This window comes from Protomyctophum bolini (assembly GCF_963924005.1).
Source record: "Protomyctophum bolini genome assembly, chromosome: 14".
Lineage (NCBI taxonomy): Eukaryota > Metazoa > Chordata > Actinopteri > Myctophiformes > Myctophidae > Protomyctophum > Protomyctophum bolini.
In genome coordinates this window covers 10910073-10934980 of record NC_137875.1, presented here as the reverse complement: position 1 = coordinate 10934980, position 24908 = coordinate 10910073, and the positions used below count along the sequence as shown (strand labels likewise).

At 42.3% G+C, this 24908-nt stretch overlaps 1 protein-coding gene across 1 annotated transcript in view; it reads left to right on the top strand.

The window, feature by feature from the left end:
- Positions 1 to 264: 264 nt before the first annotated feature.
- The window catches only part of cfap46 (cilia and flagella associated protein 46), a gene marked incomplete at both ends in the record, with an annotated part of 99201 nt that continues 74557 nt past the window's right edge, over positions 265 to 24908 (top strand). Inside the window, 19 exons of the mRNA XM_080782158.1 lie at positions 265 to 313; positions 459 to 595; positions 4015 to 4149; positions 5507 to 5571; positions 7464 to 7628; positions 8158 to 8284; positions 9042 to 9090; positions 9607 to 9690; positions 9827 to 9965; positions 10363 to 10491; positions 11134 to 11236; positions 13654 to 13752; positions 14183 to 14373; positions 14905 to 15139; positions 16754 to 16871; positions 17967 to 18096; positions 20346 to 20470; positions 22610 to 22761; positions 23858 to 23970. Of these exons, the coding sequence (XP_080638284.1) occupies positions 265 to 313; positions 459 to 595; positions 4015 to 4149; positions 5507 to 5571; positions 7464 to 7628; positions 8158 to 8284; positions 9042 to 9090; positions 9607 to 9690; positions 9827 to 9965; positions 10363 to 10491; positions 11134 to 11236; positions 13654 to 13752; positions 14183 to 14373; positions 14905 to 15139; positions 16754 to 16871; positions 17967 to 18096; positions 20346 to 20470; positions 22610 to 22761; positions 23858 to 23970 (2345 nt within the window). The remainder of the gene's footprint in view (positions 314 to 458; positions 596 to 4014; positions 4150 to 5506; positions 5572 to 7463; positions 7629 to 8157; positions 8285 to 9041; positions 9091 to 9606; positions 9691 to 9826; positions 9966 to 10362; positions 10492 to 11133; positions 11237 to 13653; positions 13753 to 14182; positions 14374 to 14904; positions 15140 to 16753; positions 16872 to 17966; positions 18097 to 20345; positions 20471 to 22609; positions 22762 to 23857; positions 23971 to 24908) is intronic.

Below are 24908 nucleotides of genomic sequence, written 5' to 3'. Positions count from 1 at the left end.
AGTTGCTTAGATACGCTAGCCCAAACCAAACTACCAAACGCAACTTGTGTCGTGAAAATGCATGGTTCTGACGACGAGGAACTATAATTTATTTACGCAGCCTACAGCATGTTTTTGTAAAGACGTTGTGTTTGCTAGTGCAGTATAAATAAATTGCACTATCATGGTGCTGTGCTGTCAAAAGTCGTTGAGTTAACAAGCCATCACAAAGCCACCTGTGAATCCCCCGTAGCCTACTACCCGTAACCGGGCCCGTAGCCCGACATGGATCTTATTATTCGCCAGCACCTGAACAAGGCAAAAGAACACAACGGTATTATTTTAATATGCATGTGTTTGTGTAACTTTGGTCTTTAATTAGGCATAGCACTGGCCACCACTGTCTTCTGAAAGTATATACCCTTTTCTTATGTGACTTTTTGTTATTCACTTGTTTTTGTTTTTTAACATTTTTTTAGACCCTGGAGGTGTTCGAGCAGCCTACCGCCTCATCAGAGACGCAGCTGTTGGGAGGATAGGAGATGGAGCGACAACCAAACAAACGGCGTGCTTCTCCCCAGAGCTGCAGGTTCTGTGTGCCGAGGAGGCTCTGCAGGTGAGAACGAGGACATTTGTGTGCAGGGCTCTTCATATTTAATTTAGAACAAGACTTGTGTTGTTGTGTGGTACTTATTTCTTTGGTCAAATTATGGTAGCCTCGTTGCGGAGGGTAGGCTACGTACCAGGGATACCTGAGGGAGTTCCAGGGGGTCCCCAGATAAATGATAGTTAGGAACCAAATGGACCCTTATGGGTCTCAGGGTCTGTAACTCTGAGAGTGTACAAAATGGAACCAAACAGACCCGTTAGGTTCCATTTGTAGTTGAGTTAAATTAACATTGATTTAACAATATAAATTGGGGGTCCCAGAGATAGAAATGCCATTAAACGGCCTGGGGTCCATAGACTAATGCATGTCAAACTGGAGGGTTCCTTGAAATTAAAATGATTGAGAATCACTGCTAGAGCCGTTAAAAATCTTCTCTTATGGGAGGCCCTGGCATTTTTCTCTTCAAATGGGGGTCCGTGGGCTAATTATTGTCAATTTGGGGGTCCTTTGGGAACCACTGGGCTACGTGACAATTAACGTGATCAAGGTTCCAAACTAGCATGCAATAAATATTCACAATTCAACTGCAAGTTGTACATCAAAACATAAATAGGCATTATGCATATTGTGTAAGATAGGGCTATCTATCATTAGACTAATGCAGAACAGAAGTATAGAATGCCAACACTACAACAAACATTGCATAGTCTGAAAGTCATTGGTTGGATAGATCACTGGTTCCCAAACTTTTTCATGTCAAGGACCCCCAAATTGACAATTATTAGCTCACGGACCACCCTTTGGAAAGGTATGCCTGCTATGCCATGGACACCCCCATGAGAGAGGATTTTAAAGAACCCCCAGTTTGACCTGCATACGGCCCCCATTTCTATCTCTGGGACCCCAATTTATATTGTACAGTCAATGTTATTTGTACAAATGGAACCAAATGGGTCCTTTTGTTTCCCATAAAGTTACAGTCTCATGAAGGTCCATATTGTTTCCTACTATCATTTAGCTGGTCCCTCAAGGACCTGTGGGGGTCCCCAGACCCCACTCTGAGAACCACTGACTTGGCACTGAATAAAAATGCTCTACCCAGAAATAAAAGACCCTTTTGGAGTGGTGACACATACCATGACCTGGAACTGCATGTTTTGTTGTGTAGGCAGTGGCACTGGGCAGGGAGATTGACTGTTGCTCTTAATGTGCATCATTCCTGGGGCTGCATTGGCTGGCTGTGGTACGTACTAAGACATGATGTTTCAAACAGCCTTCTGACATGAGACATCTGACTTCAGCAACAAAAGGATCAAGACCAACCTTCCCTTGAAGTGTAGTGAAACTTGCTACTGTAGTACACAGCACTTTGACCAGAAGGAATGCAAATTAATAAGTCTGTCTGACTTGCTTAGATACACAGAATCTAGTGATCCTGCTAATTGGATCGGAGATCTAGGCTGTGCCTGACAGTGATAGAATTACGTGACCTCGTTAGCACACACCGGGTAATATTCTTGAACTGAATGGCAGAACTGTATTTCTTCGTTTTCTTGGGTGTTATTTTTCCAGTACAGGTTTTAATTGTGTAAACCGATTTCTATTGGCATGATATTTAGGCTGGCTATAATATGGGACAGTGCTGTGTAGACTAGACTTGGTTTATTGCCATGTGTATGCATTAAAAAAATCAGTGCATTCCAATGGTGTGAAAAGCTTGTGCTAAGATGAGCTACATGGGTTATTATAACAAACCAAACGGCATACAGTAACATAAAAAAAACGTAAAAGCCTTCGTTTTACGTTCATTTACTTTAACAGTCTCAACAGCTGTACCTTCGGTACTGGAGAATTGCTGACATTACACTTACTGAAATCGATGATCATTAATTTCTTTGGTTTTGCCTACATTAAGGGACAAAGCCTATAGTATTCGCTAATGGTCTTAACTACCCTAGGGCAGAAGGATTGGCATATTGGGCAGTATTGACTACTAATAAGCTTCATAATTAGCCTGGGCCAATGGTATATTAGTTGCACTGATATGAACATGAAGTGAAACAAAGATAGAAGGCACATTTTTCAACCTTTTATAGCATATAAGCTATTAAAATATGCAAATACTTTTTGGTCAAATTTGTTTTCATGGGAAAAAGCTAGCAAGGAAAATGGAAGCAACTCAGACATGCATTAAAGCACTTCCAAACCTCTCAATAATGTATTACAAGCAGGGGCGTCATTCTGACTAATAAGACAAATATGCCTTACAACATTATACTTGCCCTCTATAACTAAAATAAAAAATAAAAACACCTTAAATATTTTATTTCTTTCATAAATAAAGAACCTTTCACGCAATAGGAACTACTCCCGTCGCAAGTTGATGGTGTCATATGTCCATGTGTGTGTGGTCCAGCCCTATGGAATGTATTGAATGCACATGCTAATAAAAAGTATTTAAAATATTGCTTTGATGCTCATATTATCCTTAGGAAGTATTAAGTTGTTTTTATTAGCATATGCATTCCATACATTCCATAGGGCTAGACCATAATGGGCATATGACATCATCAACTTGGATAATTTGTTCCGTCATATATCACTGTCACTTCCATTGGTCAGCGTTAGAATACAGTTGATATATATATATACATACAAATATTAAAAAAACATATAGCGTAATTTCCTGACTATAAAGCGCACCTGAATATAAGCCGCACCAGCTACATTTAGGGGGAAAAAAACAAATGTGTACATATACAAGCTGCACTGGACTATAAGCTGCAGGTGGCCATAGAGATATATTTAGAAGGTCCCCTAGTGGCCGTTAGCTGTAAAAGTCCATAGATTAGCCGCACCGTTGTATAGGCCACAGGGTTCAAAGCATGGGGAAAAGGTCCTGGCTTATAGTCCGGAAATTACGGTATACATGTACAGAACTACACATACATACACATACAGTACACCGCTGATTTTATTTTGCGGATTAATCTGATTTTGGTGAGTCAAGTGCATCTCAATTCCTGCCCTTCCATCTACACGTGAAATGTAACCCATTTTGTTCTGGTCTACAATCAGAGTTTATTAGCCACTTTCAACCTGGTGTTCCTATTTTTGGGAATGTCAACATTTACATTATAATTTTTATTTTCACACGAATAGCGATCTAAAGTTGCACAAAAAAACCAGCATTGCTCATGGCTTTATTGTGTGCAGATATTTGTGCGCAGCTGAATGTGCGTTGACAACGTTTCTTTCCCTGCCTGGAGCAGAAAAATGAGTGAGTGGAGTGCCCATGTGTGGCTAACATTTTTTTTTTAGCCACACTATATTTTCTTGCCTCTGATTAGAAACATGCTGATATGAGGGACAGGGTTGGATTATCTACATTATTTGACCATTTGTTTGTGGTGCTTGTGTTTCAGCTGGGATGCGGTGAGATAAGCACGGCGTGTCTGAAGATGTACTTTGAAGGTCAACCACCGGCTAATCAATTCTTGTCTCGAGCCTACCTCTGTGAGGGCCAGCTGACAATGTCCCAGTCGACCATTGGGAGTGTGGTAAGTACTAAGCATAGCCTGGGAAGCATTCCTTTTCGGGTTCATGATCCGCCCGGATATCTTACGTCATGTTGTAGACTTCTAGTCACTGGTTTGTAGTCATCGGGCTGGAACCACAACCAGAATAAGAACTTCCCAAAATAATTCCCTGCATGTGTTCCGACATACCAAGAGTCCGACAGTCATTAGTCCGAAACCCTACCCTAACATTGACCATGTCGAGGACGCAGCGCATGTCGGGAGCAACCGGTGATTTGCGCATGTCAGACTTTTGGTATGTCGGATAAACATCTGCACCCCAGTGCCAGTGACTACAACAAGACATACGATATCATCCGCTCCTGACCGGATCACAGCCATTTATTAACACAGACCTCAGCTTTCCTCCGAGGTGGAAAGCCTAGTGACGCAAAGTTATGGTAAGCATAGTCAATTGTACAAATATTGTGCCTACAGTTTTGTACGACATGCTACAAGCACCGCTGGACCCCTTTTTTCAAATTGGCCTGTTATAGCGCCACCTGCCCAGCCAGCATGACCACTTTGGGCCCATGTGGTTTCAATGTGGGCTACATGGGTACCTAGTACTACCAAGTGGGAATGGGCTTGAACTGGGCAAATTATGAGGATCCCACGTGGTCTACACGTGGGCTAGCTGGGCATGGGTTGGAAGTGGGCAAGCCCATAGTAGTTCCAACATGGTTTACATGTGGGCTACCTTGCATGGGCTGGAAGTGGGCAAGCCCATGTAGTTCCAACATTGTCTAAATGAGGGCTTTGAGTGAGGAGCAAACTTTTCTAGTTTGTTTTATTGTTGTTTTTTTGTTGAACAGACTGTGAAACTGTCCCTCTGGGACAATAAAGGCAGATTATGATTATGATCTCAGACACAGCTGTAACGATTGGGGTCAACCGTTGCATGCATAGTCCCAGTAGACCAATTTTCTTCAATTTGGCTGTATGGTGGTGTCATACTGTACGTATCAGGCCACCTTTTCTTTTGGCCTATACAACCATTGGTTGGTTATAAAGATTGATTGTATAACCCTTATACAATCAATCTCCTCCCTGGATTCCTTGGTTCATCATGCCGTGACTCCACATATACAGTAGGCTATGCCCATTTCCACTTTGCTAGATTTTCTTTATTTTCTTCAAAACAACACACTTTTTGCTACTCCTACAGTACTATGTACTCATGTGATAAACATATATCATTCCCTGCCATTTACTATATTCTCTCATGTTATTCTCTCATGTCTCATGTATCTTCATTAAATTATTAAATGACAGCACAGATTGAATGGTAGACGGTATTGTTTGATGTAGTATTTTCTCTTTCCTTTCCCCATCTCAGGAGGACTTTGAAAAGGCTGCACTGTGTTTCCTGAAGGCGATTGAGATATCAAAGGACAAGCCAAGGTGTGCAATTCGGCAGAAGTTATCTTGGCATTCCTTTCCTCTCAAAATGGCAGGGAAGTTGAATAATGTATCTATGTCTTTCACAGTTGTCTGTCAGGAGTAGCAGTAATATTTTAACATACCACTAAGTAAAAGGAATTGTAAAAAAGAGAGGGGTTGGAAGGAGGAGAAGGATGTCATGTTCATTGAGTTCAGTGATAATACACAAAGACTCAGTGGTGTCATGGTGCATGCACACAGAACAGCTCATATAGCCTAAGCCTATTGTTAAATAGTGTATGAGAGTTTTAGACACAAACACAAAAGTAGACTTACATCTTTACTGCACACTAGCAAAACTAAAAAGTTTGCTTTGACGAATGAATCTGTTCTGGAGGAGAAGGCATTCTTCTTGTGTACACGACACCACACAGCACCAAGTGTGAAGTGTGCATACTTACCGTATAGGCTATGTGCGCTCAGGTAGGCTATAAGTTAAACCTGTCGTTATGCATAGTATAGTATCCATTATTCGGCACGGTGCACCGTTCCGTTCCGTCCCTGTGCTCTGCGAGCAAGACACCGCTGCAAAGACTACATTGTAGACTGATTTGCTGAGAGTGGAGTTTCATTTCAACAACACTTTCTCTCACCACCAACCAACCACCTCATGACCGCTGATCAATTTTCATAAAATGCATACTTTAACAATACCATGCTTTTATGTATATTATATAAATTAATGAATTGTATGCCCGGCCCGCATATGTTAAAAAGAAGCCAGTAATTTCATTGTCCAACAACAGTAAAATGAAGAAAAAGAGGGAATCACATAGCATTCTCGGTTTCTCTTTTTAACTTTTGAGTGCCTGTTTTTCTAAACGACGAAATTAACTTCTAAAGCATCTTTCATCCTTCAGACTATCTATCATTCAGTAATGGAGGAACAACATCACTGACAGAAGCTTGCTATGTATTATTGAAATGTCAACATATACCATATACTAATTAAACGCTTCTTTTCTTGACCTCTATTCCAGGCTTTGAAGATTACGTTGGCAACATTCTCATGTGGTGAAATTGCGAAAACAAAAATGTAATAACTATGAACTATCAAACATAATCTTCTTTGTCTTGAGACAAAGGCTCTGAATCCTTACACCTAATGAACTCATAATATGTCAAGAGATGCTGAGGGAATGTTCCCAATTAGGCTAACAGCAAAGGGAATACATATCTATCACATGTAGTCCAGACTAATGTACAGCACACTCTCTGGTGAATAAATTAGCGATATGCAAACAGGCTCTCCCTCACCCAACCCCCCCCCCCCCCCCCCCCCCCCCCAGTTTTTCCCCTTTTTCTTTCTTTCTCTCAAACTGGCCAGAATATATAGATTCTATAAATATTTTATTTCTCAATTGGAAATGTAGCGGATTGATCTCCTTTGGTTAATAGATTTGCAATGCTCATTTGCAATTCAGACAGGTTTCCATCCAAAGTTGGCAAAATTGGTTGGGTTAATTGAGATGTACCAAGACATTGGATATCTCATCTACATAGTTGGGTTAATTGAGATGTACCAAGACATTGGACTTCTCATCTACATAGTATGCAGCCATTATCAGCTCCTTTCACTGCTCAGTTATCTAGTTGCTTGCTTTCCAGACCAGTTAAGTCACAGCGCACTCTACTAAATGCATAACATCATGAAACGGAAACAGACCAGGAAATACGAATACTTAAAGAGAGATTGTTGTATTACAGTTGTTAATATGTACACAGGTACCTTCTTACCTGCACACATTGTAGTGCTTCCTACGGATAGCACATTTTCTTTTTTACAGGGATCCCAGGCTCATGTCTTGTTCCATTACTTTTATTTATTTATTTATTTATTTATTTTTTACCAGATATCATTTTCTGGTCTTCAACGCCTCGGTGCTGTACTTCCAGGCAGCGCGGCCTCTACTGCGTCCCGGTCTACGCACGCACCTCGTGCCGTCCCTCCTGCAGGTGGTCAGAGCCCTGGAGGAGGTAGCAGAGCAAGACCTCGGCTGGAGGGCTCGGCTCATGATGCAAGTGTCCTTTTCACTCTCTTACAAATCACCTCGCATCAGTGTCCAGTGCACAGTTACAGTGCAATCCTTAGTGTTCATTCAACAATGAGGCCGGCAGTGGCCGCATATAGGAACAAGAAGGTTCCCCAGTTTGATCCCAGGCTCCCCCTGAGTTAGTGTCCTTGAGCAATGCGCTGAAGCCCTAATTGCTCCTGATGAGCAGGTTGGTGTCTTTCGTAGTTTCCTCTGCCGTCTGTGTGAATATAAATGCACCATTTACCATTACCATGTTGTGTACCAATGTGTACCCACATGGTTGTTGTACATTCTGAAATGTTAGAAATTGATACATTAGCTGTGTATTTTACTGGGCATATGATATGCTGCGGAAGCAGCACTGTAGGATATTTGACTACTGTCCCAGTCTGAATGAAGTGAGTTCATCGATAGATTCAGAAAATTACAGCTGTATAGTTCTGCAAGATGCCGTTCGTCTCAGTCGTCTCGTTCGTTTCTGCTCTTCTCCGTCTCTTCCCTCTCTTTGCAGACTCCTGGTCGAGTGCCTCGTGGACTCTGGGAACACGACGGACGCATGCAGCTTTGCCAAAGTTACCCAAGATTTCATCAAGTTGAATCATCTCCTTCATCTGTATCCAAAACTATTCACCCTGGTGGTAAACATCTTTTTTCATCAAGTTGAATCATCTTCATCTGTATCCAAAACTATTCACCCTGGTGGTAAACATTATGTTCTCTACAACGTGATCTAGTATGAGAGTGACGACACTATAGAGCGTCGCAGGCCCACCCCCTTTCAGAAGGACGAGTGGCCCAGGAAATGAATCCCAATGCATTTTGCCCAAAGGCTTTTCTTAAAGTATTTATTTAAAGACTGTTACGCCGCAGACAAAGCCAACTCGGATCGTGACAAATCAGGACAATGAACACTATGTTTTGGGCCGATCAAATAATTTATAAGAAGAAAAACAAAACAAATAGTGTTGTATCCTGCCTTTATTTTCTTCTTTCTAATGATTTGATCGGCCCAAAATATTGTGTTCATTGTCATGATTTGTCACGATCCGAGTTGGCTTTGTCCGCAGCGTAACCGTCTTTAAATAAATACTTTAAGAAAAGCCTATGGGCAAAATGCATTGGGATTCATTTCCTGGGCCACTCGTCGTTCTGAAAGGGGGTCGGACTGCGACGCTCTATAGCGTTGACTCCCATTCTAACAATGGAATTTGGAAGTGCTCATTCTATCTCAATGGGATAGTTCCAATGTTGGGATCTATATAGCCCATAGCATCACCCCGCTTTGCGGCAGGATCAAAGCGTGTCGCCACTCTCTTCTTCTACGGCTCTGGTTCTGTAGAACTCCCATTTTTGTGGGGTGAACCACTTACAACATCACTCTTCTCTCTCTTATAGGTACAACACAAACTCTTTGAAACGGACTGCCATGAAATGACCCAGCAATGTACCGTTATTTACAAAATACACCAACTTAAAGAGTAAGTGACAAACTTTCTTTTAAAAGCAGTTGGTGAGAGGGTCTTGCTTTTAGAGATGTCCCGATACTGTATCTGTATCGGAAAAGTATCTGCATCGGCCCTTTTTGGTCAAATCGGTATCGGTGAATATGCCAGTCTAACCACCGATTCCAACACAGGGATATGGGGTTGGTTGACACTATGGCAGGTAAATAAAATGTTGGGGCATGTGGAGTTTGCTTTCGATTTGTGCACGTTTGAGTGAGGAGTCTGCTATAAACACAACACTATAAACACTATTCCAGGTCGGTGGACTTCAAAATAAGATTTATTTCTATTATAAACATTATTCTCTGGTATCGTTATTCGGTATCAGCTAACACAGAAAAAACAAACGAAAAAAGTGTATCGGGACATCAGTACTTGGTTTGGTTTGATAATTGTTACTCTGGGGTCGCCAGATTATTTTCTGAATGTGTTGTTACGTGTGCCCTTTGTTTTAGTGCATCCCTCCCTAATCCGGATACCAATTGAGTTAACACGGTTGCAAACAAACGCTGCTCGCCTGCTCCATAATGAGCATGAAGGTTAACACAAAGGCTTTCTGAAGTTTCCAGGCCATAACCCATGAAAATGTATTCACAGCTTGCCATATGAGGTGATATAGGATTAACATATAGGATTTATTGTCTTTCCTGCTCCTAAAGCTTTTGCTCTCTAAAGCCAACTCGCACCCACTGCGAGTACTGGACCCGGGTCATTGGGGTGGTCCTACTGCCTGGGCCGTTAACAGGTTCAGTCCATCCGACGTGCCCACAGCACACGTCATAAGTAATCCAACCAACGGATTCATAGGACGTGTGTACACGTCCTAGCGCATCTTCAATGATATCAAACGTGAGCTGGAACAACATATTTTAGATGGGGGTCGCCGGCCAATTACATATATTTTTGGGGGTCCTTGATGTGAAAATGTACCCATAGAAACATGAGGTTTTTCAGAAAACTGACGATTTAGACATTTTCGTAGAATCGTTCTCAGGTCTAAATCACAAGCTCAAGCTGTAAAGGCATTAGGCAATAGGCATAGCATGACTCACATCGACCCCGCCATCAACAACATCATCATCATCATCAGAATTATGCCTGCCTGGGGTTTATTCAGTGATTTAATGTGCTTGTATGTGTGCGTGCGTGCATGTGTGTGCGTGAGCGAATTCATGCATAAACACGTTTGGCGTTTCTCCTGATGTCAACAGCAACACAGATGAAAGCAACGTGGATAAGCTGAAGAAGGAGGAGGATGCTGGAGCCGAGCTCAAAGAAACATTTGATCTCCTGGTGGAATGCACATCACCGCAGAGCGCCCCCGTCCCTCCAGTAGACAGGTGCATCATCAGTGTCAGAGTTTCTTCGACTTAACAACTCTATGACGAAGAATGTTCATCGACTCTCTTTTTTTTCACTGACAAACTAATTGAAAACTAAGCTATGATGACTTATAGTGGGGGAACACTTCCCCAAACAGTGTATTTAGAAAGATCGAACGAAAATGTCCATGCTAAACCCCTTATCCCTGAACATGTTTGAATAGTTAAATAGCCAATCTACAAACTCACAAATTGTCGATGTAGATCGGCTAGATGAACTATTCAAAAATGTTTTTCAAAATGGTAAAAAAATGGAAAATAAGTTTAGGGATAATGGGTTTAGCAAAAATAGTAGCCTCGCGTTGTGATACTAATATACCACTGCGCTGGGCTATGTGCCCTATGAATAAAACTAAAATAAAAAATTCTATCAAAATCAACAATGAGGTGCACAGCCCCCTGCTTACCCATCACATGTCCTCTCCCCTAGGGAAAGCCACAATTCCTCCCTCCCAGTCTGATCTCCACCATCGCAACCCTCCACTCCCACTATAATAAATCCCCATATGGCTATCCCACGGGATTACTGTGTGCCTGTATGGCACAGTGATGTGAATTGCATAAACCCCCATTTTTATTTTTATATCTTGGGTTTTGCAGAGTGGCCTTGCTCTTAGAGTTGTCCCTGCTGTCCTTGCAGCTGAAGCATCCAGAGACTGCCTCTGACTGCCTGAAAGAGCTGAGGTCTGCATCAGGAGACGCCGTGAGTGACCGATAATCACGCTGGACCTCCTACTGTGTTAGCATGTATTTAAAGCTGTGCACCGTCACATATGATGAATGTATGCAAATTACTACACAATTTGACGCCCACGCTCTGTGGGGGGAGAACACAACACGACACGGGATGTGATAAACCAGCCGAGTGTGTGTTCCCGTGAGAGAGCTTGACACTTTTTCTTCATTAATCTCAGCCATTTAAAATAGATTTCGTTGAAATGAGCACATTTACAGGGGCTTCTTGTCTGCTGATGGATCGTAACCAATCTACACTTTGACGTACAGTAGGCCTACACCGGTGTCGTGCGGGGGGGAAATAGAACATTTACGAGCGTGTCTTGATGATTTGCTATGTGCGCTTCTACTGTAGATCAACATTGTATTGCTGCGAGACACCGTCGTACATTTGAACTTTACCCATTTAGACCATATACAAATATCTTCTAAATCCTGTTTTCTGAAAAACCCATGTTTCTATGTCAGTCGTTCTCAAACATTTTCATGTCAAGGACCCCCAAAAATATATGTATTTGCCCACCGTCCCCCATCTGAAAACCCCAGAAGCAAAGATTTGAGTTAAAAATGTTCGCTCTGAAAGAATATATATTCAAAGATTTGCGCCACATTTCCAAGACCTTTCAAAAATAGCAGATCTACAAGCTTGTAGCTATGAGCTTGTAGATCTGCTATTTTTCAATAGCTAAAGTATAACATAATGCTTGAAACACCAAAAGGGGTTCCTGCCTAAAATGGCTTAAATGACAACTTTAGTTTTTTTTCAACCAAGGTTCATGTTTTAGGTTATTAGAGAAAGTAATAGATGAGTGTTATTTATTTTTTTCATTTGCTGCTTTCTTTCGTATTAGGGATTTTAGCTGTTTTTGACAGGGGGTGGGGGCATTCGAGCATGGAAATATGTATTTCTTTTACAAAATATTATGGCGATTTTTTTTATTATTTACATATATATATCCACAAAAGATCACAGGATCTACTGAATGTGAAGGAGGCCTACTGGGGGGGAACTGTGTGTCATAGGCTCAATATGTCAATTTGACACATTCAGATCTCGTGATCTTTTGTAATTTCTTGGGGTCGAGTAGGACTATAGTAAATAATACAAGAATAACATTTCAGAAAAAAATGACATTTAGCCCCATGCTCGAATGCCCCCACCCCTGTCATAAACGGCTACAATCCCTAAAATGAAAGAAGGCAGCAAATAAATAAAAAATAACACTCATCTTTTACTTTCTAAAACATGAACCTTGGTTGAAAGAAACTAACTGTGGCTACTGTGGCTCTAAACGGACAACAACCAAGCTTAAACCTAAAATGTCAAATGAATTGGACAGCCAACAAGTGCTGCACGATTCTTCACAAAATGATATTGACAAAATGATATTGAGATTAAAATAGGGTGCATTTTGCATCCCAAAACACAGTTTATAGTTAAGGGACGCAATAAAACAACTACCTCTACATGTACGGGATGCACTACTGTACTGTTTTATTTATTCTAGTTTATTTTGCTAGCTTTAGTTATAATAACATTAAATATATCCAACTGATTTAGATTGTCCAAAGGCAATACATACAGTAACAACCTTCTTCTTCTTTAGAGAGATTTCCATTGATGATCATTAGACTCACCTATCTCCCAGACGCTCCCCCAGTCAGAGTTATCAGTTTGAACTTTGAATGAAATGTAGAATCATGTGCAGCACGTCATTTGCATATAGATGTGAGTGAACTTATTAAACTTCTTTTTTATATACATTTTAACACTTTCGGGGCCTTAGATGAATCTATCCATCCTATCTAGGCTGCCAGGATTGATCTATTACCTTTGGAGCATACGCCGGAGTATTTGCAACTTTGATCCACGAAAATCCAGTGGAAAATAGTCCCATTACATGCCGCCATTACGATGCGAAACGAAAACAGCCTGCACAGCATGTTGTAGTCCAAACAAACCAGCTGTTCACTTGCATTGAACTCATTTTCCCAGAAGCCCTAGCAACCCAGAGCATGGCTTGATTTCCGGTTTCGTCATCATAATGCGACGGCCTCGTCACCAGGTCCGCGACAAATCCGCTCTTTTTTTAAATTATAAAAAACGGTTAATTAAACACATTAAACAAATAGCGGGTTTAGTGTATTACGCAGCACCGACACATGGATTAAATAGCGGGGAACGCTGGTTACGCAGTAGAACTGTTAAAAAAAGAATCCTCTCTCTCATACTTATGCCAGTGTGCCAGTGATCTCACTCCCCTGTGCCAATGTTCTGTTGGCCCCTGTGCCAGCCTATAAGGTTGCCTACCCCATGCTGTAAAGTACACTGTGATAATGTTATGTCATGGACCCAAATCCTAAAGGAGAACTTGTCTTTTACAGACGGCTGGCCAGCGCATAATGACAGAGTGTGTCCAGTGTGAACTGTGTCTTCTGAGTAATGAGGGGAAGATGAATGACTACTCCAAAGCCTGTGTGGAGGTACTCCATCATGTCCTCGACTCAAACCCATATGAAATGTGTTTGTCTCCAAAGCATGTTAATGAGTGCCGTGAACTCTCATTATCTCATCTGATTAAAATGTAGAGTGCGCTTAAGACAACAGCCGAGCTATCGGGCTATCTAATTGGTACAAAGATGCATTCCACTGTAGTGCTGAAAACACCTATCATACTTGATTGATTACTATGGTAAATCTCTTGCAGAACTTGTTAATTTGTACACTAGATTGAAGAATGCTTTGGGCACACACTCGCAAGCACACACACACACGCATACACAATTATATTAAATCGATACCATTGAACGCTCTCCTTGGTCATGTATGCTGTATCCCTCAAGCGTTACCAAACCCATTGCTACTGGAGAGATATAGCCTGTCTGTCCGTATTTGTCATTGTTTGTTGGAAAGAAGCGCTTGAAGGTGATCCGCAAACTGGACCAGTGCCTACAGAGCACGGAGAGAGAGGGAGAGCCCGGCTCCATGCAGGCGGTGTGTGCCTCCCAGTGGAGGGCCTGTCTGCCCCTCCTGCAGCCCAACCTACGGAGGAACGTCAAGGCGGAGCTGCTCAGGGTGGCCCAGGTGCTGGAGAACACGCACAGGTGACGATGGTGATCACTGATGGTTGTGGCTCGGTGCCAATGTGCGGGCACTTGTGCTCCTAGTACCCGTGGAAAGGGAGTTTTGTATGGGATAATGAGTGTTTTTTTTCAGTGATGTGCAAGTTTGATTGAGTACACTCGGTCCAAAAGGATATCACCGAAAAAAGTCCTTGCTCTCTTGTTTCCATTCACGTCCTGGGTATTCAATTCATAATCATTGCACTTTGTAACACGTGTTTTAAAAGGTGCTATATAAATAAAGTTATTATTAATATTATGAAAAATAACCAAATTCAAATCGGAAAAAAAAGATGTACGGGATGGGGGGAAAAAGGAAGGGGCTAAAGAGGTGTGTGTGTGTGTGTGTGTGTGTGTGGGGGGGGGGGTAGGTATAGTGCACTTGACTAAGGGAGGAGCGATCATGTACAGTTTTTATTATGTTGATTGTATTGGATTATTTAAACGTATTCCTCTGAATTCTCCTTTAGTTTTTTCCAGTTTTAACTGTGTGTGTGTGCGCGCTTTCCGCAGTATGTTGCTGGACACCCGCTGTCAGGTTCACTCTGAGCTGGCGGTGATTGAGGAGGAGGACGGACGGTTGGACGCGGCGTGGACACACCTCCACAAAGCCTTGCTGTTGGACGACGGGACGTGGCGAGAACGTCTCTCCGCCGCGGTCCGCCTCCTGCAGCTCAGCATGGGGAGGGGCCTCTGCCAGGCCGCCACCGCCAGGCCGGAGGACAAGGCGACCATGCTCCTGCAACAGGTTCTCTGTCGCATAATCACAATCGTTTTATTGGCTGTGTACAGCAAGTGTTGTAGGTATGTATGTTCAGATGTGAGGAATTTGACACATTGCTCACAAATGAAAACATTTAAATACTCACCAGAGATACCTTTTTTTTAATCGGTCAATCACAAGGCAGCAACAACAAGTGCAAAATGGCCACCGTGCTTATACTATGGTGTGAATAAAGATGATTCTGTGAGCTTGTAGATCTGCTATATAGAGCTACAGAGACTTAGGAACTCCTTTATCCCAAGGGCCATTAGACTGTACTAGACCTGTACGTGCCCATCGGCCTATTTGAGAACAATGCAACTTGGGAACCTAGTAATACCCGTTGGGTGTGGACCGCGTGTGTCGGATTTTAAGTCCGTGGGGCAAACGGTTCTCGAGTTACGTGCATTACAACCGTACATACACATACGCATGCAGGCAGAGACGTGGCACATTTATAGTAGGATAATGAATCGATGGGGGCCGTGGGGGGACACGAGGCGGTTTGTCAGTTAATGTATCTTTTTTGTTTTAGGTGTGTTGTATTCTTACCTTAGGCCTTTTTAACTTATAGCTATTGTCTTTTTTACTGCATTCTATTTCTACAGATGTAATGTAGTTTTTATGTTCATCATGCTTCTTTATTATTCTGTAAGTATGTATTGCACTAGAGCTGTTGGACAAACCAAATTTCCTTCGGGAATAAAGTATATATCCATCTATCTATTTTAAGTGCAAGACATGATGAGCAACCAAGTATACATCAGGCATAAGGGCAATGTGAACAGTTTTGGACGTGTATACTGCAGTGCATGATGAAACAAATGATGTATCGCATATACAGTACCAGATATAACCTGAAATATTATTGCTATCCGGGTATGTATATCACAGTTGTTTTTACATATTAAATCTGTGTACTCCAAAAGATACGGTTTTTGATTAAATAAGGTGGAAGTGTCTCACTCGCACATACGGGTGCAGTACTTAGTTTAGACAGTATACTTAGTTTAGACTAGTGATTTGGTTAGACCAGTCATTACAACTCAATCTCAAACCCTCACCCTAACCTCCCACGGGGCAGCACACCTAAACCTAACCTTAACCCATGTCTAACCAATTTATTTATTTGACACAATACGATACAGTACAATACAGGAACAGATCAACATGGTACAGGGGACAGAACAACGGCAAGTGAAGTGAGAAATGACACCGGTGATAAATACTAAATAGTGCTGATAGTTACTCATGATTACAGATTTGAGTTGTTTTTAGCCACCTTTTCAGGTTGAATTTCAGATAGTTGGTGGTCTCTCTTAGTTCTGTAGGGAGACTGTTCCAGTGATGGGAGGCTCTAACAGAGAAGGCTGTTTTACCAATGACTAGTCTAAACTAAGTATGCACCCCCACTCGCACATTATAGGGTTTCAAAGCCACATTTAATAGTTTTGGGGTGGCATGCTGTGAGACACCGAAGAAAGCACGTCTGCTGACTGAGGAGAGATTATACAAAAGAAAATGAGGATCATTGAAGAAAAAACATCCTCCTCTGTCTCTCATTCTCTCTGTCTCTCTCTCTCTTCCTCTCTCTTTCAGACCAAGAACAGGCAGCCTCAAGACAAGACCGATAGCCGTCCCTTGCTGGTTGAAATTGGTGTCCTGCTGGCCCCAGACTCTTTCCAGATGGTGCTGGATGCAGACAATTCCTCCAAAAGTACTGACCTTTTTTGCTCTCAAAACATTTCACACAAAACGATCAAAACGATCGCGATCCCATAGATGTTATGTAAATCATACCCGGTGTAGCTAGTCGGAAATCTCAAGCCCTTTTCCAAGCCTTATATTTTGGGGTCAGTGAGCCAGTGGTTCAGCAGTGGCTCAGGGGTCGAGTGACCGGATGGGAACTGCAAGGTTTCAGTTCCATCCCGGGCTCCCCCAGAGTTGGTGTCAAATTGTCCTTGAGCAAGACTCTGAACCCCTAATTGCTCCTGATGTGCAGGTTGGTGCCTTGAATAGTTTCCTCCAGCATCAGTGTGTGAATGGTTGAATGTAATGCACAATCTCTGTAAATTGCAAAGCCCCCCCTGTCTCCATCAACCCTGTGCCGTACGGTCTTTGAAGCGTGAAGCCAGTCTGCGGAGAGGGGGATGGGTTCCAGGAAGCGCTTTGATCTGGACCTCTGCAGGCTCCTTGTGGTGCTCAGGATCAAATGAGCGTTCAGCGATCCTAATGACCCAGAGAAAGGCTTTCCGCTGACAGCCAGTCAGAGTGTCTGCTGCTTCCTCAAGTGCTGGGTCAAACATTTTGCCCCCCCACCCCCAGTGAAAGCTTCTTTGAACACCTCGAGCGCACGCTTGTATTCTGAACTTCAAGCGGCCCTTTATCAATCATTTGGTAACACCCCTCCTTCCACTGCCCCTGTGTGAAACGGTGAAATACATATCCACTGGTAATTGTATTTTACACTGCTCTCAATATGTTTTTCATACCCTATTTAAGTGGAGGTGGAGAGATTTGCGGAATTGGCCTTTTTTACGATCACAGCTCATTGGTTACGCTTTGTCTGCTTTCAGAGCAAACGTATAAATGATAAACCTACATAGTTGGGGTGTTGTGCAACACAATTACTAAACGTCAATGCAGGAAATGTTATGTTCCCTTTTTCATATCAATGAAGGGTTCAGTGGAGCCCAGGCGTTAGATGAGCAATTTAACCTTTTGTGTGTGTGTGTGTGTGTGTGTGTGTGTGTGTGTGTGTGTGTGTGTGTGTGTGTGTGTGTGTGTATGTGTGTGTGTGTGTGTGGTCTAGTCCCTTCATGCAGCCCTGGGTCTAGTCCTGTGGCTCAGCTCTCTGCTAAGGCTCAGCACCACTCTGGTTCTGTACGGAGGTTGGAGTGGCACCTGACCAGGCTGGGAGATGACACCAACCACAAGGAAAGGTCAGCTGTGTGTGTGTGGTCGTTTGTGCTGTAACTTCTGGCTAAATAACATATGTTGCGTTTGCACTCGGGCAGATGCAAAAGATGCAAAGATCACAGCATAATTTGTTGCATTGTCAGAAAGTCTAATCTGTTTTTCACACGGTCGTGAAGTCATCAAGCGTGCCTCCGTATAGTGACGTGTGTCATTGCAGCTACGGTTGTAGCTTTGTAGCTTTGCATCTGGAAGTTGAATCAACTCGGCTTCAATTTGTAACTTTGTAGCTTTTGCAGCAGCTACAAACGTCGGACTCTTAACTCTATCTCTACCGCTCTACATGCTAATTTTAAGACGACATTGTTTGCCCGCCCCCCACATACTGTTGCTACGCAAACTACCGCAGCATTGGAACACTCCTTACCTCTCGTCAGAAGCATTTACATGGCGCCAGCGTCGCGGTAAAAAGGCACAAATTAAATCCGAAATGTGGATGTGTCCGAAAAGGACAGCGATCTTAGATCCAGAGTTATGACGGTTTGAAAATCCTCTCTTCCACTGCTCTGCACTGTGAATGTATTTCCAATCCCATAGTTGAAACGGTGGGGCGTTGCTATGGGAACCGGACCAATGTTAAAGGCTTCCGTAGGCATCAACCATTATATAGACGGAGTCTATGTTGGGGTACGTATATATAGGGACTTGGTATATGACGCCACCTAGCGGCAACGTACGTATATACGTACCTGGGAAAAATAGAGTTAATGTGGCTTGCTTCCATTGACAATGAATAGTAGACTGTATCTTTGCATCTGGCCCTTCAGAACTATGCGACAATGGACAGTGTATCTCAGAATAGATTGCTGGATAGTGATGTGTGAGTGCTACTGAGTTAGACTGGAACTCACCTATGCTTTCTATGGCATAGGCAGCTCCCGGCAGGATCCGCCGGGAGAAACTAGAAACAGCCGCAGGACATGAGACTAATTATTTCGAGCGACAGAGAAGTGAGAAATTTGCCTATGTGCATTCTGGTCTAAAGGGGTGCGTGCCGGTCGGAAACAGGCGGTGGATCCTATTTGTTCACCAATCTGAGCGCCTGCCCCCAACCCCTGTCCTCCCGGTAGAAAACAGCGGAGAACACTGACGCCACCAAATTTGGTCATTGGTTGGCGGAATACAAGGAAGTGGGCTTCCTATGCCAAATCTTCCAATGGGTTTCGCCAGGCTTTTTCATTTTTGAGCCTAATACGAACGGAAATAAAAGCCTGGTTAACGAGGCTAACATACACCCAAAAACAAATGAAATACATTGCAGTAGCTCCTGTCTCTCTCCTCCTGAAATTGATCTGAACTTGTGTTTCTTATTCTTAAAGTATTTCTTATTCTTTAAAATGATGTGCAACAAGTAAATTCGCTACTTATAACAACGCGGCGCTGGCCGTGAAAATGACAACTGAAAACGGTTGAAAATGAGCAGTGACTACCACTGTGATGGTGCAAGATGTAGTCCATAGTCTTTAAAAATGATGTCTGCACAGTGCACAAAGATTGCAAGTCAAACGTGTGTGTGTGAGAGATGTGTGGACTATGTGTGGAGTATCCTGTGCCTGTGTGTCTGTCACAGTGTATATCTTGTATTGTGCCAGCCCTTTTTTTCAATCATCAACGTCTGTCGGTGTAAAAGCATTCTGTTAAGCCAGCTGATATGTCATCTCTTCTCGATAATTGTTTATTCACTTAAAAGTTTTCCATGGAGGTCTGTTAGAAAATTGCTTCCATCCTGTTCCCCCGCCAAAGTTATTAGCTATAGATTTACCGAACACAAGATTGTAATGAATGCTCAGTCCATAGGGGCCCTTCTGAAGATGAGAAGTGTGTATGAGTCTTGTTTCCATCTCTTCACAGTAAAATCCTGAGTGTTAATTCCAGTCTCGAGGGTGTCCAAAAGGCAACCCACTTTTATTATTCTACACTCAAGAATTGCATTAACACTCAGGATCTTTGCAGTGTTCCCACACTTCTCCTCCCTCCTCTCAAATCCCACTGGTTCCTCCGATATCATTACTGTACATCTAAACTGAGCGAGCGCACATCAAAAAGCATTGCCTCTGTGGCAGTGAAAGAGCATTCCCATCAAGATGGGGAGATTCCCAAAGGAGACTTCTGCATTATTGATGTACTCTCAGTAAACAAACTTGTATTATAGCATGCTTTCATGCTCTTGACCGTGACCCTATACATTAGTTTCCCCCCCCCCTTGTTTTTCCAGGTTGAAGCTGTGGGCAGCACTGGCGAAGACGGCCAGGAAACAAGAAGTTTGGGATGTTTGCCGAGCCGCTTGTCGATTCTGCTTGCTTTATGACGACAGGAGGTGGAACGCTTCTAAAATTGAGAGTAAGAGGTTCATTGAAGGATACAAACCACATTTAGATTTAAAGCCGTCAATGGGTAGCATGTCTATAATAATATTCTCTATATTGCTGTATTGTAGTAAGCTGCAGCAGCCTAGTTCATTTATTCTGATGCCTATAGATGTGACAGTGGCAGAGTTGCAACTGTATTAGGACCCCTTTTACAAAAAGAAGTTTGCAGGGGCCCGTTTTAGACGACAACAGTGTTTTCGGGGGTTGAAAATGCAACAAAGTTAAAACTCCTTCCAGAGTGGAAATCTTGTAATGTAATGTAAACTAAAATGTAAACGGGCAAAACGATGAATCCACAAAACGTATGTGACATCATGACATCACAACACGAATTTGGAGTTCCTAGAATGAGCATGCGATCCCTCGCCCGCTCGTCTTACGAATACAAATGTAGGGACTAGCGATGGTGAATGTAAACCATGATCTAAACAAACACCCTTTAGGGCATTTAGGGGTGGTTTATGCTGTTATATTGGCCTATTCCCAGCCGCCTACCCCGCCCCAGAGTGACAGTCAGGCAGTAACAAACAATTTTTTTATTTTATCCACATACTCCCAAACAAGCGTGAAGATACAATATAGGCTAGTCACGGCCTGCAAGGTGTCATGGAATTAAGAGACTGCACCTTTTTCAAAGGGCTCAATGTTGAAGAAACTGTCTAGAACTGGATGACTGGGTTGTTGTTCATACTGTGGGATAATGTGTTCTAAGAAAATGTCTCAACTGCAAATAAATCTAGCGCATTGTTGCTGCTTTCCACACAATTGCACTTTTCAGATGCATTCTCACCAACCATAAAACACTAGTGTTTAGTGGGAAAAATGTCTGTGGAGCAGTCTATCTGCCGCCACCGAGCATCCACATTCCAGCTTTTTCAGTCACTGTTGCGTAAAGGCTGAAATAAAAAGTGAGACGCGGCGGGACTTTGCCGTTTTCCCTGGAGTCCGTTGTTGTGTAGCCTTAGTTGCGGATCACAGAACAACCCGACCAACTCATGGTCTGTTCTCAACCTCCTTCCCGTTCATTCTGCAGTCTGTATCTCCAAGACAAGCGTCTCCGTTTGCCAACGGAAAGAAAGAACGTTTGTGAGAAAGAATGTTAGCATTCTGTGTATTGTATAGTGATAATTATTCGGGCTGGAAAGTTCCTGCAGCGATACCGAGAAGATGGAGGCCTAGAGCTGTTTTTTTTTTTTTTTCTATGGACTTCATAAAATAAATAAATGTAGAGATGCCTGAAAAATGCTGTTATAGTCCTTGAAGTTGAATTCCCATAAACTTGATTGAGATGGAAACTCAGATGTTTCACAGATGTCTGTGTTTCCCCTCCAAGTAAATTGATGCATTTTCAGCATCCGTTTCCATTGTGAAATTGTGTATGGCTGTTGCGTGGCTTGAAGCAGGAAGTGTTCCGCAGTTCATTTACATATTATTGCCTGATGTTACATCTTTCTGTCTTGTTTTGTTCATCACACGGGGATAATTAAGACAGCGAGGAAGTGAACATTTGCAAACAATATTTTTGGTTCTTCTATTTGTATCAACTTATTTATTCTCACATCACAAGTTTACACCAGGTATAACGATGTGTGAAATTATTTTGTGCAGGCTTCTCATAAACTGCTGTTTAATTGGCAATATATAGTAGAGTAGTGCAATTATGTTTCCACTTCAACTTATGATTCTTCTAATATGGTTAGGGGGGTAGTGCAATTATGTTTCCACTTCAACTTAAATGATTCTTCCAATTTAGTTTGATATGATTAGGGCGATACTTATCACAATGTTCCCAGTTGGTTATTTATAAACTAAATGCATGCTGGTCAAAGTCAAAGTTTGGAATTTGAGTGTAAAGACGACTTGGCTGCAGAGGGATAGTGACTTGGTAGATACTGTACTATACTGTTCTTCATATGCCGGACGGACAAATAAACAAATCAACAATATGTACACACTGCCTTCTGGCCTGGTTATAATGGTCCACGCCACATACAGTATATAAATATAATATAGCCTGCATATCGGTGTCCCAAGTAAAGAGTAAGGAGAAGGTGACTGACATTTCTCACAGCCCAGACTGTAGTCTAAATCCAATCTCATTTCAATCCAGCAGGTAAATATTTGACACAAGAGATCCACGAGGAAGGTGGTCATGGTCATAAACCGACCCACGAGGAAGGTGGTCATGGTCACAAACCCACCCAAAGCTCAGAAAGGGACTTACTCTGCCTCCTGGCTGAAGTGTGCTTCATCAATGCCGAGGTAATCGCATCACTTCTAACCGGTGTCCTACAAACAACAACACCCCCGGTCCTCATATGAATAATGTACACATAATAAATAATAGAAATAAGCACCTAGCCGTCTCTGAGCCGATCAGGTGTGTTTCCTACAGTATAACCCCAACATAAATACAACCTTATCCACTTTTAAGAACTAGTGAAATTAGCCCAACTACTAGCTCACGCATCACATGGCGACAAGTGTCCTTGAACATCCTTGTGAAAAAGTCTTATAAACTCATCTAGAGACGATGAAAGATACAGGACACGATTGTCTTCGGCTCCTGCAGCAGACGACTAACATGAGAAAAATCGTCAGCATATTGGAGGTGTGCATTTTAAAAGGAATCAAAAACGTTCCTATAAGGCAAGCGTGAGAGAGCTGTCATAGTATAAAGAAAGAGGCTCTCACAAGTGCAGCAGCAATGTCACAACAGCGAATCTGGTCTTGGCAAGGTCATCTACTATATTTTCACTAGTTGTCCCGATCTGATCACTTGATCGGAAATCGGGGCCGATCTACATCATTTTCAAAAGATCGGATTCGGATCTGGAGCAAAAAAAACTGTTATAGGGACATTCCTAGTATGAATATTATATCCATATCATGATATTCGACTGCATATTGTCTGATTTTGGATATTGTACTATTGTGATATTATATGGCATAAGTGTTCTATAACAATATAAATATCGCATCGGGAAAAAAACGGTATTGGCAGATACTCAAAATCAAATACAGTAATCAGGATCTGATCGGGAGCTAAAAGAAATGTGATCTATGGATCCCTAATTTTCAGTGCTGTCATGTTTAATACTGTGGATTTAAACAAATTAACTGGCTTGATGAAATGTGGGTACAACAGTGCAACCAGCCGAAACTAAACTACAGTATATTTCCAATCCTATAATCCATGCCTACCGCTGTGGGCATTCTCCGTTCTCAATATGCCAGACGGTGTGCGGGTCATTGTGTACATTTTGTGCATTTATTTTTAACATGTTGGGGTTATGAACGGTGCAGGTCATGTCAATGAGAGGAGAAATGGAGGCCTTTTGTTGTTGTTGTTCATCAGGCCACCATCCAGAAGCTACGAGCAGAGGGGCATCAGTTCAACAGCCCTGCCGTCCCCCCGCGGGAGAGAGGGGCTCATGTGTCTGCAGAAGATCCACACTGGGCAGTGTACAGGTGGCAACACCCACCCATTCATATACGTACACTAATCTGCACACACACACACACACACACACACACACAAGACATTTCTTGAACACAAACAATAGTGGATGCGCAAACTTGAAAAATAAAACTCTACAACAAGTGCTTCAGGTACAGATCACGGGTACAGAAAGCATCGCCTTCTCCATATATGGCGACTGCCAATTATTGCAGACACTGGAAAGAATTTTGACGATGCCTTAGCTCTCGGCTTGGGCATGCCTGCAATCTGTAGGCCCCTCATGACTGATTTATGGACATTACAGAGGCTTCCAAATATGAACACAAGTAGCCAAGCTGTATAATAGCATCCTTAACACACACACACACACACACACACACACACACGCACACACACGCATTCACGTAAACACATACACACTCTTTCACTTTCAATGTTGCACGGTGTCCTAGAAGCCATGGTAAACCCAAGCAATTCTATCTTTAGGAAAAAAATATCCTCCGGGATAATAAAAATAATCCAAGTTCCTGTTTAATTTATGTGTTAATTGCATGTAATAACTTAAAATAACTCAAAATGACATGCACGCTTGATTAATGCAGTATTTTCAAGTAATTACTTAATTATTTCCAGTATAATTGACTTCTGCAGTGCATTTTCATACAATGTTTTTTTTCTTTAGTTTTTAGTAGAGCACAATCTGGCAATAACACACACAGCTTATTTTCTAATATAGTATCTCATTATGTTTTCCTTGTAAGTGATCAAGAACACATCTCTGTTGGCTGTAGTAGCTCTAACATCAGCAGCCACTCTAATTGCTGGAAGCGAGCACATGACATCAAATCTGCATGTGCGCTGCATGCACACCCACGCATGCCATCTGCATAATATGTACGAGTAAGCATATTTTCCAAATGCTATCAATCGAGTCTATATTTTACAT